This window comes from Zingiber officinale, chromosome 9B (genome assembly GCF_018446385.1).
Source record: "Zingiber officinale cultivar Zhangliang chromosome 9B, Zo_v1.1, whole genome shotgun sequence".
Taxonomy (NCBI): domain Eukaryota; kingdom Viridiplantae; phylum Streptophyta; class Magnoliopsida; order Zingiberales; family Zingiberaceae; genus Zingiber; species Zingiber officinale.
The window spans coordinates 119,161,042-119,177,313 of record NC_056003.1 but is presented as its reverse complement, the minus strand read 5'-3'; the positions used below and the strand labels follow the sequence as shown (position 1 = coordinate 119,177,313).

The window sequence follows — 16,272 nt, the reverse complement described above, 5'->3', positions numbered from 1 at the left end:
AAATGAAGACGAGACAAAAAGAGAGACTAAAGATAATCTAGACTTACTTCTTTAATGAAGTGGTTGACTATTGAAAACATAAATTATGAAACGACTAAAACTATTTAATTATATTATAATTTTAAGTAGATCTTTTGTACTTTCAACATGATATAGTAATAGTTTAACTCGTAATCTTTCCAACAAAAAGTAACTCCAAGAATATGGTTTCAAGGATCAGTTCAATTTCCAACAACATAAACCATACCCAGCAAGATAGGGTTAAATAAATCCCCCTTCCAGTATAAAATCTTGTAAGTGCTTCTTTATGAGTTCTCAACAGCATTTCTAACCGAAGGGAACCGATCAGCCCAATCGCAGTACCCTGCAAGTTGTTCAAAGAGGAAAAAAAAAAGAGGATCATTATAAGAAACAGCCTTTAGTGAATCCATTCTATAAGAGAAGCATCAAGTTGAATAAAAGGCAGAAGCTCAATGAATCGGTGAAGCTCGAAAGTTGCTGATTACTATAGCAACTATTTAACCAACCTGCACTGATAATTTGATGGAGATCTGAATGATCTTTCAAATACTCCAGCTCACCCTACACCAAGCCAAATATGATATTTAAGAAATCGACCAGATGTCAGGATATCAACAACAAACATGTCATTCCAGAAGGTATGTGTACCTGATTTAAACTTCTTGCAATAAGATGAGACAACTTCTCGAGAGAACTTTGGTCGAAACTTGATTGGTTTAGAAGAGACTCCTCTGATGTCAAGTCCAACACCAAGCAGCAGATGCTTGAAACCATCATCATAACGGATGGGTCCTTGCAGTTTTCTTAGTAGAACACAGCGAAAAAAGCATATTACTGTTTTGGATACAAAACAAGTTCTAAAAATAAGGCAAACACTATTAAAAGGTTAAGTGGCTGTCATGAAAATAGGAGGTCCACTGAAACAACCAAGTGATAAAAAACACTACCAAAAGAAAGGATGTGCTATGTTAGTGGAGGAAAGTTCCAACGATATTCAAACTTTTAATAACATAACATCCCTTGAGAGTTTGATAAATCATCACCAACACCAACTTGCAAAATATTTAAATCCTGTGTTGAAATAGTATAATTTGATCCATTCAAAAAACATGCAACAAAAGACCAACCTGTCCAACTATGATATTAATGTGTCATCGTTAAATGTCTGAGAGTTATTCTCGAGTGTTAGCTTAAGTTTTTGGTACCAAATCTCCACAATTCTTGTTATATCGGATTTAACTGAAATGACTAAAACAACAGACGTTTTCACTTCAGATGGCATACCCTGAGAAAGGAAATTTTGCAAGGTATCACAATCAAACAACAGTTGGCTGTTAAGGCCATTTACCGAAAAGAATAATCTGAATGTGAAAAAATATGAGATGGATAGGTGATTGGGTTTCTTCAAGATTCACTTTTAAACTTCACTTGTCAAAAAAATACAGCTAAGAGGAGACACAAAATTATACAAAAAAGAAAATCATAATTGCTGCAATAAGCATATCTTTGGCCCATAGATAGTTCATATTTAGGGGATATTAAAATACTTGGAGATAAGAAAAATACCATTCCAAAAGATTAATGCATGTAATAGATTAACAAAATCGGACCACTCTATCCAATCTTTGAGTTCCTTTCTCTGTCAAAAAGTAATCCAGAAAATCAAAATAACTGAAAACAAAGAAATTACCAGCTGCAGGCCGCAAATGATCTGGCCCTGACTTACACTTAATAGAAGATTCATGATGGTATCACAAGCCAAGAACACTGTATCCTTGTCATTGACTATTTGGCTATTACTTCCAACCATATTCACCAGACATTCCACAATCTGACAAGATGGAGAAACTTATCTTATCTTAAAAAGTACTGAATTGAAAACTAGAGCAAGGTGATATTAATCTTAAAATTCAGATGATCAAACACAAGTCTGATGCAGTATAGTTAGACTAGCGAGGAGTATCATATAAAATAACAGGAATTTTGTGAACCAATATGACTTCAATGAAGAGGTTCCGAAGTTCAAAATGAGAACTAGAATGTTCATTTCATTGCCATGTCATTGCATAAAAAACCTGTATGTCTTTTAATGCATAAGCCTGCAAGCCGAACTTCTCAAAAAATTATTAATTCCATAATACAAAAGCAATGCAGAACTTTCTACTGATGCAGGTCGAGAGAGAGGATCAATATATGGATTGTTATCATTGTACTGTGCACAGTAGAGATGTGTAAACATTGGTCATCCCGTGGCTGTGAGTGGCTATGACGGACGAATAAAATTGAGTCCAAGATGCATGCATCAACAATAGAATCAAAGAAATGGCAGACTCCAGTAGTAGAGGCAGGAAAATATATGAATAACATTTAAAGGTGCTACAAAAATATTGGATTGAAGTGGGAGTCCTGAACTGTAGTTAACTGGGTCAAAGTGCAGTCAACCAAACACAGCAAAACTAGAGAACCACTGAGTGCTCTTTGCACATTGCAATAGAATAAGAACAATGAAAAAACCTGAACACGCTTAATTGTTTTCCCATATTATCCCAAGTAAACAAAATTAAGGTTGTGCTTCCTTGTAGGCTTAGAGAATACTATAGAAAGAAGATATCAGAATAGAAAATGGAAGGATGGGAAAGGAAGGGAAAGAAAAATGGTTTTACTACAACTGTATTTCCTAAAGGGATGGACATAAGGAAAAGTTAAATTCTGATCCTACCCTTATTATTTTGTGAATGTAGAAAATGTATAGCTGCAGCAAAGGCCACGAGCAGCCTCAAAGTCAAGGGCAAGAGGTCAAGGCTGCAACTAGGGAAAGGGTACATGGAAACTTGATGAGAATTTCTTCTGATCGGATCTGTCCAATTTTGAGGAGAAAGAAAAGAATTATTCTCCCACTTTCTTTACCTCCAATTTTCTCTCCGACAAAGTAAAAATCGTATCTCTTCATTTGTTCTTGCTTTTTCTCTAATAAAGTAAACACAGCTGAATGAATAAGGAAAATAATAAAAATATTTTAACTAGTATAAAGAAACAGGGATACCTCTCTATGCCCCCCAGCTGAAGCCAAGGCCTTGCACCCATCAATATGCATTGTTATTTGGCACAACCACGGAAGCAAGAAGCAGATGGAATAGAAGGGACTAAACCACAGCGGTAAAAGATAACTACTATCAGCAATGAAACTAAATAATTCTTAAGTTCACAACACAGTATAGCGAGAAGAGAGTTAAACCTTGTTTCATCTTGCCCTTCAACTGACAGAAGATATCCCAACAAAGCTCGCATCTTTTCCTGGCATGCAATGGGTACCTCAGCAAGGTAGCTGGAACATTCATCAAATTCAGAAGCTTAATCTAGTATGCGCGCAGATATGTAGAAAACAAAGAGCTCTGGCAATGAAACTAAAAACATAACCACTCTAGCCATCCACACAATCTTTCTATAAGGTCCATGAAACATATTGATAAAAATTATATAACCGCCAGCATCAAGCAATCACTAGGATAAGAAAAGGCATCAAATAACACCATAAGAGAAATTCCAACCTTGACCTACAAATGCATGAATGAGGTTAAGGTAGCTTTTGAATGACATTGCCACCTCATACCAACAACACTTGCATTTACATGACAGCAGAGATCCAGTTTTCTTTTAAGTTTTCTAACTCAACATTCACCTGTTTGGTTATATCCTATGAGTCCCCAAACCAATATATCAATCAGGGAGCATGCCAACTAGAAATTAAATATTTGTTTATTTCTGAGAACACAACAACACCAACAACAACAATAAGAATATCTTTATAAATCATAACCATATAGATGTTAAGTTTGTGAAAGTCCATAACTTTCGTCTAGTTACTACATTAAGATCCAACTAACATATTAGAGCAAAGAAAACAATACTCTGCTTTCTGAAAAAGAAGAAAACTATAGTTGCTAAGATAATGAGAGAGATATACAAAAGGTAATCGCACCTTCCTACTATCCTGACTGCTGCTAAAAGATCATCACCTTTTCTTTGACCATGATCCTATTGAAGATCAACCAAGTTAAGGAAACCATAAAATTGAAATCTCAGGCTAGGAAATATAAAGTGGATACTGAGATCAACACCAAATTAAGGAGACCACAAAACTCAAGTCTCAGTCTAGGAAGCATATAAAATCACCTTTGAGTCTTGTAAAAAATCAAAAATCAAGTTAATTGTTTCCTCAAGTCCTGAAACCATCTTTGTCAAAGTGCTATCTTTCATAGGGGAATCTGCAAATAAAAAAAGAAGTGTGCTAAGAAATTTTGATCAAAGCACATAAACATAAAGATTGATTATCACTTTGATAGATAGAGTGTAATCTAATGAAATTGTCATGGCATTTTTCTACTCAAATGATAAGTTATCATACTTGTTAACAAAGTCCTTTAGAGAGGTACTAGGATCGAGTATATTTGTAACAAGATGGACTTACATGATATCTTTGAGCTAGCTTCAGGGGCAATGCTAGGGACCTAAGGGTTGGATGGACTCAAATATTTGCATTTACTCAGTTGTTCGCTTAGAATATTAGTTTGAACAAACAAGTCACGAATGAATAAGTGGATGGGTGGATACATATATTCGTCTCTTCAATTGATTAGTTGGAAGGATGAATCACTCAGGAGGGATAAATCATCTGAAAAAATTCCAATTTTTCCCTCATTTTTTACCCTTCCAAATCAAGTGAACCAAGGGAAGGATATAAAGGAATGATTAATAAGTTATATATGCATATATTGATTATCTTCTTGTGAATTTCCTTACATGTAACCGTTTATAAAGAATTTCCTCATGCATATCACCCATTGCTAACATCATTTGTGCACCCACAACATCAGCATTTACACACCCACAATTGTCACATCAATGCCAATGTTCACCACCTCAGCTAACATTCGTTGTCTTTCGAACTAACGTTCATTGTTCGTCGCACTAGCACAAACATACATTGTTTGTTGCACTAAGGGTTTTGGCTATTTTTGTGTCCATCCGAAATCAAACAGAAAGAGTTTTCTTTCCTCAAGCCAAACTCTCCGACGAGCCAACAACCCCAAACATCCCCAACGGTGAGCTCCCAACCATGGCCTACCAGACTGCAAGTTGCAGCCTGGCCACGAATTGTGATTGCGACCTGGTCAATGTGAATTCCTTTTCATCTTTTTCCTTCTATTTTCCTCCTTTGCTCCCCTCATTTCCTTTTCTTTCCACAATTGATCCTTTTCCACCACTGTTCATCCTTTTCCCTCTTCCATCTACCCTCTAGGATAAACAGAACATTATTAAAATCTTATTTAAAAGAAACCTCTATAAACTAAATCATTTTCACTTTATAAATTGTTGATTAAAATATTATATAGAAGTTAGATGGACAGAATGAAAGAGAAAAGAGGGTGAGAGTTATAGGGAAAAAATGGTATTATTTTCTTTTAATCAAATTCAATTATCCACCCTTCCATGTATCCTTGCATATGAATAAGTGAAAGCATCAATAAATGGATATATCATTCTATCTAATCCATCTGTGCAATCCTTCGAATGGAAGGATAAATCAATTTTCATTCATCTACTCATTAATCGATCCACACTTCATCATTCATGATTCAATTTATCTATCCTTCATTTGAACAAGCCTTATATGTAAAACTACGGGCCTAGTTAATAACTAACATATATTACATGAATTATAATGTAATATTGAGGTCATAAATAATACACATAAGTAGAAAAAAAACTTTGAGGTATTTGAACCCTAACTTTCCTTATTGAAAATAGAAAGCAATAATAAGATAGATTAAGATCAACAAGAGATTAACCTAAATCATCAATAACAATTAATAGGATGAACAGGTACTTCAGAAATACCATATAAGATTGAAACCAAGACAAGAAGCAAAGATAAAGGTACCTTTTGCATCACTAACATTGGACAAAAGTTTGATAATCTTTTCTATCAAGGAAAAAGATAAAGCCAAATTTTGCTGCTTTTGAATAATTATTCCCAATGCATCAGAAGAGCTGCTGGAAGGTTCATATTTTAAGTAGGCTAGCTCATTAAGTAAAATAGCAACTTCTACCCTTGATGACTCCAATACAAGAAAAACAAACCTACAAGGATGTGAATTTCACGTAAATATAAAACAACCACTTAAAAGAGGTTCACCTAGAAAACCAAAAAAAAGGTTCTTACTTGTCAACTGGAATAATTTCTTGGTCATGCTGCAACTGTATCTGATTCAACAACCAGTTTACCCCTAGTATAGACATCATCAAATCTGCCAAAAGAAGTGCTTGGAGCTTTTCAGCAGAAACTGCAAGATTTTAAACACATATTCAACTCCTCTATACCAGTCCTCAGTTATTCTTATTGATAAAGAAGAAAGAAATTTTCGGGTTAATTTTTTATGGATACCTAAAATCAGCTTGACTTTGTTTTAAGGAGCACAAAAAGTGCATGAGCTACAACCATGGTTTTGAATACTATGCAGCAGCAATAACTAACATAAAGAGGTAGAAAGAAGAGGAATCACAAAGTTCGAGCCCTTAAAGTAATGTGCACATATTAAACTGTATATAAGTAAAATAAGCATACCAACACGGTTTCGAAGTATTTCACTAATGCCAACATGTACTTGAGCTGCCCATGTATTACTTGGCATCGTCCTTAGAGCTTCATGAAACATCTAAAATATAGATGTTCATACAATTAAAAGAGTAATTTACACAAATTTATAATCTCAAAATCAGAGCAATAGAAAGCCAACTCAATAGCAAATAGGCTAAACAAATGTTCTAATAAATGAATGATAAGATTGAAACAAAATTTAATGTGCTTCAAGTTAAGAAAAATAAAAAATCAAAACAAAATGTTTCAAAGAAAAACTAATGGTCCAGACGTGCAGTATGTATCTACATTGTCCTTTGTCTACACCCACTTTGCATGCAGACAATAGAGAAGGGGGTGCAACAAATTAAAAAATAACTAGTGGTCATGAACCGTGGCCAGGTCACAAGAAGTAACAGCTTCATCATATAGGTATCAGCAATATAAAATTACATCCAAGTGCTACATGATAATCTAGATGTTATATCCCTTATATAAGATGGGTACAAGAGGAGATAACCAAAATCTATGTTCTTTCATCTAATTTTTCCTTGTTTTTATTTGCATTGTTGCACCCTTTTGTCAGATGGCTAAGGCTAAGAAGATGAATGAAGCAGGATAGAATTTTAGTTAAGCAATTACAATAGCTAAAGAAAACTACTTGGCTTCACGCGTGGAAATTGTTGTTATGTATTAGGTTCAAACTGTCCTGGTAAGGGACTCAATATCACTCTAACTGAGGACGTGCTCAGATGAACTGCTATATCAAAGGAACATAATTAAGCTCATGAATGATACTAGTAGTACTTAGTAGCATAGTTAACAAGATGGCTGATCGGAATTTGCAAAACAAGATTCTAGTAGAAAAAACTGATATGATAAAGAAATTCCAACAAAGTTGATATGTTTGAAAAAATAGTGACTGGGCTGCAGTTTCTATAATTAAGGTATTTCACAAACTAGAGATGGAAACACAACAGAATAGAAATGACTAAACAGGATATAATTTGAATAGACAATGTCAGACTGTTCCTTATATTATTTGCATAAATTAATAAAATTTATGCAATAACTTATAATTTTGATTTAAGCATGATATTAATTCATTTTTTTCTATTGTCATAGGTGTTATTACAATATATTTCCAGTGTAATTTCCATGAAAGCATCAATCCTTCATATTCATTGTGCATTTACAAATTATATTCCAGCAATCGAGAGCTAGTTGGAAAGAGCTATGAAAAAACATGACCATGAAAAAAGTTGAAATAACTTATAAGATAAGGAAAGCAAGGTTGAAATCTTGTGTTGTGCCAGGTGACACTCGAAATGTATCATCCTAATAAAATTTTCAGAAACCTAATAAAGATTACTACATAACTTCTTAGGTTGCACATGCCCATGAGTATCATATAGTGCCAACACTCGGCAAGTATTAGCATGTTTCACACACGTCCTGATGAATTTAAGTAATATTTATTATTTTTTAGCTTGTTTTTCTAAAATTTTAATTTGATTAAGTATCTAAGTACTATAATCTTATTTCTAAGAGTGAACAACTTAAGTGGAAGAATATTATAGAATAAAACTGATATAACTTTATTCACAAAAAAGCAAAAAAATAAATAATATATTTTTAACTCAACTTGATATCCATTTGAATTCATAACGGCATGATATGCTTACACATGCAAAATCATGTGGAGTATCAGTACAATATCATATAATATAATTTTAATTCAATTGATTATCTAATTATTATAATTTTATTTTTAGTAGTAAATAAATAAAGTTAATAAGTATTAAAAGAGTAAACCTCACCTAAATACATCTTAGCATGCTTCAATGTGTGTCAAGTATAGGCACAACATGGTGTTGAACCATATTGTCAACACAAGGACTAAAACTCCTCCATAAAATGATATTTTAGGGGGCGTTTGGTTTAGGAGAATAGGAGTGGGGAATGAGAATGGGAATGGGAATGGGAATGAGAATTATTAATTGTCATTGTTAATGTTTGGATTATAGGAATAGGAATACAAACAAGGGAATGAATCCTTGAAATTGGATAATAACTCATTCCCATGTACCTCCCCTTCAATGAGTCATTATCCTATTTTCATCAATCAAAATATTCCCTTATTCCAAAAATACTCTTGACCTAAAACTAAAATTTTCTCCCTTAATATCAAATATCAAAGTATATTTATTTATTTTTTCTTTCATATCACTTCTCTCTCCTTGTTCTCTCTCATCATATTTTCACACACTTTCTCTCTCGTTAATCTCTCCTATCACACTCTCTTTCCTCTTTTTTCTCATTACACTCTCTCTCATCATACTTTCTCTCTCCTCAATCTCTTCCATCGAACTCTCTTCCTTCTTTTTTTCTCATCATACTTTCTCTCTCCTCAATCTCTCCCATCACTCTCTTTTCTCTTTTTTTTTTCTCATCACACTTTCACTCTCATAACACTTTCTCTCTCCTCAATCTCTCTTGTCACACTCCCTCCTTTTTTTTCCTCAACACACTTTCTCTCTCATCGTACTTCCTCCCTCATCATACTTTCTATCTCCTCAATCTCTCCCATCACACTCACTGTTCTCTTTTTTTCTCATCACACTTTCTCTCTCACCATACTTTCTCTCTCCTCAATCTCTCTCATCACACTCTCTCCTCATTTTTTCTCATTACATTTCCTCTCTCTCTCTTCATCCTCTCCCATCATACTTTCTCTCACATCATATTTTCTCTCTCATCTTCTCTCATCATGCTCTCTCCTATCACACTCTCTTTTCTCATTTTCTCTCATTACACTTTCTCTCTCTTCATTTTTTTATCACACTTTCTCTCTCATCATACTTTCTTTCTCATCATTCTCTTTCATCATATTTTTCTCTCACATTCATCTTTCTCTCACATCTAATTTTTTCTCTTATTTTCCTTTAAGGGTAAAAAAGAAAATTTTGATTTATTCCGATAGAAAATATGCAACTAACCAAACATTGCTTTTAAGAGTGATATGAGCCCATTCCACAATACAATGATTCCCATTCCGATTCCTATTTCTAGGAAAGAACCAAACGCCCCCTTAAACTTTAGATGAGTATTTTAGAATGCATTTAGAGTTTCGTTTGGATAAGAAAAATAAGAAACCATAAATAAAATAAATAATATTTGAAAGTAAAAGTGATTAGCAAACATTTTTTATTTTTTCAATTTTCCAACACAATTTTGAGAAAACCAAACTTTGTGATGAGAAAGCATTTATTGTAGAAAAACGTTTTGCATTGCCTTACCAAGTTTAGCCTAACATACAAAATTTAATCGCACTATCTATTCTAATCTCATATACTTAACTTATTGCCAAGTTTTACTACATCATCTAGCTTACCCTGCTCAGAGAACTACTGAAATTCAAGTTTATTGTTTTTCCCCATTTTCTAGCATTTACAGAAATGATGGAAATGTGAAACATCAAGTGCCACAATAAGAACTAGCACAAGAAATATCCTCTAGATGAATCGATACTGATTTAGTCATGCTTATCAAGCCCATTTTTTAAGCATGATATTGAGTCTGAACTAGGAAGTTGCATCAGACAAAATTAGTGTTGACAACACATGGCAAGCAGGACAACAACTAATACATATCTGACTTCCATAATGATTGATAAAATATTGTGAAGGGGAAGAGACAATTCACATACAGTATTATTTGATGATAGAAGTGAAGTGAGCATATGAAGAGCATCAAATTTGAAGGCATTCTGCAAAACGGCAAATTGCCTAGATATTAAAGTTACCTGCATCACCAAATTAACTGTGAGCGTGCATGTGGATGATTCAATTATTACTGGAAAATCCATCCAGAAAAAGGGGTAAGAAAACATGCTAAAATATCACAGCAGCATACCATAGATAATATGAGAGGCAGGTTCTCACTAATTACAAAGCCAATAGATAGCTGATTCACCAATAGCTGCAGGAGTTGCATGGCAAACTCAAGTGCGCGAGTACCTTGAAAGAAAGAGACTACATAAGTAACAATATCATGCACAAGGGTCGAACAATTATATATCACGATGAAGTTAATCATCAATTAGATACAAAGAATAACAGTTCAAAATATAACCATCTAACGTTTAACAGATCTAGAATTCCAATTGATGTATATAATAATGACTTTAATAACGATCATACTAGGAACACATCTTCATGCAAACAAAAATAGAATGAAATAGACAATTGTTAGAACTAACTGTCATTTTTTTTATTTTATTCTTGCTTAAATTGTTTTCCCAATTTTATTATTTCTAGCAACTTTGTCAATTTGACTAAGTCTTATAAGCCCATATTATCATAAGATCTATAAAAGAGCTCACTCTATCAACCTAGTCTATTTTGCTCTCAAATATTCTAGTCTCTCTTGGGAGATTGTCAACCAAGGCATGCAAAACCATGTGAGATCACAGGCTAAGACACAATCCTTGCCAATGTTGCGTCAAGTGGTATCAGATTTAAATCTCATTCTCGATCTCAAATTCCCCTTGCATTTAATCAATATCTTCCTTTGCCTCATTCCACTACACTAGAATTGAAATCAATCTTTAAATCAGGGTTGAAATCAATCTACAAAGAGAGATATTAACAAATTGAAAAATAAAAATCCAACTACGTGATCAAGATTTGGACACATGACAACTTTATCATCATATAAGTTTGCGCCAACTAGGAATAGATGCATATTTTTTCAAAAAAAGTGTAACTTCCTTTGAAAGATTTTATTCAAATTTTTCAGTTCAATCTAATTGTAAGTCTTATTTAATTACTATACCATAGTAAAAAAGAATTCAATATTTTAAAATCAAAAAATATCATAGCTTCATCCACAAAGAAATCTCTCTTTACTATGCTCTGAAAAGTAGTAACGCTAGTTTATCATGTAAGTATGATTCCTATTACATTATATAATAATTAATAACTATCTTTTACTTATATTAGTTAATTGATAAATATAAGATAAAGAATATTATATTTATAAATATAAATCAAGTGAATAACTAAATATTATTTCCATAAATTATTTATCAATTAATAACTAAATATGGTTATTATTATCAATGATTACTCACATTTTACTGATAATGTCATTATTAATTCAATATTATATATAACTTATAGCCTATTAGTAATAAAATTTATTGTGTATTAGTAATAACAATAGTAATAAATAGTAATAATTCATTACTTTTTAGTTAATACATTTTATTTATTTTTAATCGAGTTAACAATAGCAATAGCTTAGATATGTAACATTTATAAATCCCTAATCTTTCTTAGCTTAGCTAATTGTATTACTAAATTATACTGATTAGTTATTATAATACCAAATATAGTTAATCTTACATATTAAATAATTACAGAGTATAGGAATTAAATAATAGAATCAACAAAATATAATTAACCTCACAAAATGAACTCACCTATTACAGTATAATTAACTTAATCTAATTCCAATGTACCTAATATAATATTAGGGATTTATAAATGTTACATATCTAAGCTATTGCTATTGTTAACTCGATTAAAAATAAATAAAATGTATTAACTAAAAAGCAATGAATTATTACTATTGTTATTACTAATACACAATAAAGTTTATTACTAATAGGCTATAAGTTATATATAATATTGAATTAATAATGACATTATCAGTAAAATGTGAGTAATCATTGATAATAATAACCATATTTAGTTATTAATTGATAAATAACCCTCCTCGCAATCCTTACTAGTTCCTCATGAGCCACGAATGACCCTCCTCGTCGCTCCCACCTTTTCCTGAAGCTGGAACATCTGAATTCTTCTGCTTCCTTTGCTCTCTAAACACAAAAACGGATATATTCCTCCTCTCATCTAAGAAACAATGCAGCAGATATACCAAGTTGGATAGCAGAGAAATCCTTGGTGGAAGGGTCTCATCTTCACAAAGGCTCTTTTTTTTCTCCTCACAAATTCATTGCAAGATCAACCAGTAATAAGCAAGAAGTGAACTAATGTTGGAAAGAAATGCTGATTTTGCACAGAAATTGCCAATTCCTCCCCATTTTTGTTTGATTATTTCAATTTTTAATGCTAAGTTTGGTACTTTAAGTCTCTCCTTTGCATTTTTGATAACCATCAGACACATATGATAGATATTGGCCAATATTGGATTAGTTCTTACTGATGCCAATTTAACTTAGTCAATCCATATCATGATTGATTGACAACCATGAGGACAGACAACCTTTTTCTCCAACTTGAAGTGCAGAAAGCTTGCCCACCTTCACTCAACAACATTCCCAAGCATTTTTCAGTTCAATATGTTGCCTGTTCGAACACCACTCTGCATATTTACTATGATCTGTGGATTTTGTAATCAACTACAACACCCAAATTCGGCATAGGTAGGTAACATCATAGGTCTTAGTCGATGATTTCCAACACAAATTTATCTATACATCTACATCCAAACAGCAAGGTAATTACAACTCATGCAAGGTGTTCGGAACCAGTTTCAGACCATAGCCAACACGATACAGTGTTAGTGTCGTGTTGGGTGAACCGATACGTGGTGAAAAGACAAGGAGGAATCATCGAGGATGAAGAGGCAAAGAGGATGCAGACTTGGGGAGGAGTAAAGGGAAGAAGAGGAAGAAATCAGCTTAACTAGCCACAGAAACCTTGTGCTCATGATTGCTTGCAGAACTTGTTGTCACTCAGAAGTCACTGTGGCTCATGGAACCCATTGTCGTTCACAGAAGTCACTCATGTGTCAGTTGGATGTTGGGTGTCAGTTGGTGGGCAAAACTTATGCCAAGCAATAGAACAGGACGGTTTTTCAAACCTTGGTCTCATGGGATTGAAGAAACTTTGGCAGGGTCAGAATGGATTCAATAATCAACTACTACTTCCAAATCCAGAAAGCAGAAAGCATAAAAGGCATGCAAAATATTAGATTTGCAGACGTTGATTCCCTACCAGCAGAAGTTTTATCAGTACTTTCACTTTAACACCTAGGTAGTAGGAGAAACGTAGAAATCAAACAAATCTAAGGAATCAAGAGGAGAGATTAGTGTGATTTGTTGATTCTATCGAGTATAAACTAAAACTTTATCTAAAGGGACTTTGCAAGGGTCCATACAAGTATAAACTACAACCCAATCTAAAGGGCCTTTAAAAGGGATAAAACTTATGGTTTCTAAATCAAATTCATGTTTTCTTATATCAAAAAACAACTCCCTTTTATCAATTTTCAATTATACAATACAAGGAAAACAGAACATTTAGTACCATCGCTCAAGGTAGTAATATGAGATGCAAGCATGTCAATTACTCCAGGTTGATAAAATTTTGCTATTCCACTATCCGAAGCAACAGCAACAAGTAAGAGAAACTCATAGCATTCCTCAAAAATGGATGGGTCAGACCTGCATCCAAAGCCCAAACTAGTTTCAATGCAAGCAAACAAGCCAAAACTCAACATCAGAATAGAAAATTACAGAGGGATTAAATTATATAGCTTAAAATAAAAATAATTTTGCTCCATCTGGAAACGGTATGAAATATGAACTTTAGTTTTTGGAGCAAACAAAGGTAAGGATGCGTAACATCAAACTTCTGTTGGCATTACGCAAGTTACAAGAATAGATATGATCAACATTTGTGTGATGCTAGCTTTGCTACCTTTGAGGAGCAGCATGACAAGAAAAAGCATGATGAGTATCCCTGAAAGGATACAAGAAGAATGTTTTCAATTACTAGGTAAATCAGTTGACCAACAGCAACCACAAGGAAGGCAAGTAATAAAATATGGGTATTTACTTCAACCATCTTCCTGTACTGACACACATAAACAAAGCTAAGAATTGATCATGCAGAGATTTGTTGTGAATATATTAACAACAATACCGATTGATGAATGCCGGAGTATTAAAAAATAAGTTCAGAAAATTATTAAATAAAATATTAAAATAAGTGTGACTACGATTAGTATGTGAAAATCAATCATGTGTATCACAAACAACAACAACTACAACCAAGTCTTACCCCACTAAGTGGGGTCGGCTAATCATGTGTATCACAACAAGATAAAATATGACATAGCAAAAATTCAAAATTCTTTGACATAGAGAAGAAAAAGAACCGAAATTAGAAACTCACGATTTTGTAACTATTTCAGCTACAAGAGGAACTTTAGAGACCATGTCCTCAGATGAAGCAATTTCTGGCACCCGACACAATGCAGCAAGAAGGGTGATGGAGAGCCTCAAATATGCCTCTTTATCCTCGCCACTTCTAAACCCACCAGATCCCTTTCCCATACCTGAAACAAAACCCAAGGAACTTGAATCGCGATAAAATAAGCAAAGTTGAAGTTATTAGGAAAAGATCCCAAGCATTACCGGTTAAGATGAGTCTCTGAAGAAAACAAGCACCGACAGCATCATAGACCTTTAGAACGGCAGTTGCGTCATCCCCATGACATAATTTTGAGGCGAGAAGGAGACCGGCAAGTTTTTGCTCGTCCCGCTGGCCTCTCAACAGCTTCAAGCAATCATCCAAAGAGGGTCCACTCGATGCCTGAGAAAAATAAGGGAAAGTTAGCAAATGTAGAACTTTTTGAGTGGGTGTGAGAAAGAAAGAGAAACGAGATAAGGAAACTCACCATATGATATGAAGGGAGAAGTATGTTTGCTTCTCGGAACGATGAGTTCGATTAGATAAGGAGTTCTAGTGCCTAAGCTTTCAACAGATAGGACGAGGAAGCATTTCGCCTTTCCGTCTCGCAAATAGTGACAGGGAGAGGCAGAGAGGTGTCACGCCCCGGGGCGAGCAGAACAAGAGAGGTAGAGGCACGAGAGAGGTAGAGGGACAGTCGGAACAGCCTTTCTCGCCCCCGCCGGCTACGGCTGTGCGCGCGACGAGGGGCGGCGACAGCCTGGTCGATCGCGAGAAGCAAGAGAGAGAAGTCGAGCAGCAGAGAGAAGGAGACGGGGAGGGTAGAAGAGGACGCCGCGGGTGAGGCGGTGGCGTTGCACGGGCAAAGACGAACAGAGGAGAGAGAGGGGTGCGTCGTGGTGTGAAGAAGAGATCCCTACTTACCCAAATTCTCCAATCAGTCCAACAAGGTTAAACAGAAGTATCTCCGTTTAAAAACTTTGGTTCAATTTAAACCAAATATGAATCTAGATAATTTTGATTATATTTATTTTAGTTCATCTATAGTTTTAGAGTTACAAGAAATTTAAATTTATCATTCATTATTTATTTTAACTTCTTATATATTAAATATAATAAGAAAGAATTATCAAAATTATCCTGATATAGAAATAATTTGATTATTATTTCTCAAATGTGTTAAAATGTATTTAGAAGAATCCATGTATAAAAGAAAAGAAAAAATTGAAAAAAATAAAAAATAAACATTACATACATAGAAAGAAAGAGAATAGAGAGAAATGACATAGAAAATATAAAAAAAATAATAATCAAGAGGGTATAATGGGAAAACACGGTAAAAAGGTGCACCTTTTGTAAATAACAAAGTGACATGCTGGTAAATTTAAA

At 33.9% G+C, this 16,272-nt stretch overlaps 1 protein-coding gene across 2 annotated transcripts; it reads right to left on the bottom strand.

Annotated features, from left to right (window-relative positions):
- Nucleotides 1-83: 83 nt before the first annotated feature.
- LOC122023769 lies at nt 84-15,840 on the bottom strand. Of its 2 annotated transcripts, none has more exons than XM_042582071.1 (18): nt 15,371-15,840; nt 15,108-15,285; nt 14,866-15,028; nt 13,996-14,132; nt 10,574-10,677; nt 10,368-10,463; nt 6,647-6,737; nt 6,245-6,365; nt 5,963-6,162; nt 4,195-4,286; nt 4,001-4,056; nt 3,257-3,346; nt 3,065-3,164; nt 1,748-1,852; nt 1,588-1,660; nt 670-824; nt 528-582; nt 84-364 (listed from the first exon to the last, which is right to left on the bottom strand). In XM_042582071.1, exons 1-18 carry the CDS (start codon nt 15,371-15,373, stop codon nt 306-308), a joined length of 1,878 nt encoding a protein of 625 aa, XP_042438005.1. In that variant the 5' UTR covers nt 15,374-15,840; the 3' UTR covers nt 84-305. The 2 variants fall into 2 exon arrangements, with proteins under 2 accessions (XP_042438005.1, XP_042438007.1); XM_042582073.1 differs by lacking the exon at nt 10,368-10,463 and adding an exon at nt 10,464-10,513 and having other exon boundaries at nt 10,603-10,677.
- Nucleotides 15,841-16,272: the final 432 nt, after the last annotated feature.

What these genes read in the sequence shown, in the direction of transcription:
- LOC122023769 (XM_042582071.1), bottom strand. An exon ending in TATTACTACCTTGAGCGATG is followed by an intron (nt 10,678 to 13,995) that starts GTACTAAATGTT and finishes CTTTCTTTCAAG; the next exon opens with GTACTCGCGCACTTGAGTTT. An exon ending in GAAATTATTCCAGTTGACAA is followed by an intron (nt 6,163 to 6,244) that starts GTAAGAACCTTT and finishes ACATCCTTGTAG; the next exon opens with GTTTGTTTTTCTTGTATTGG.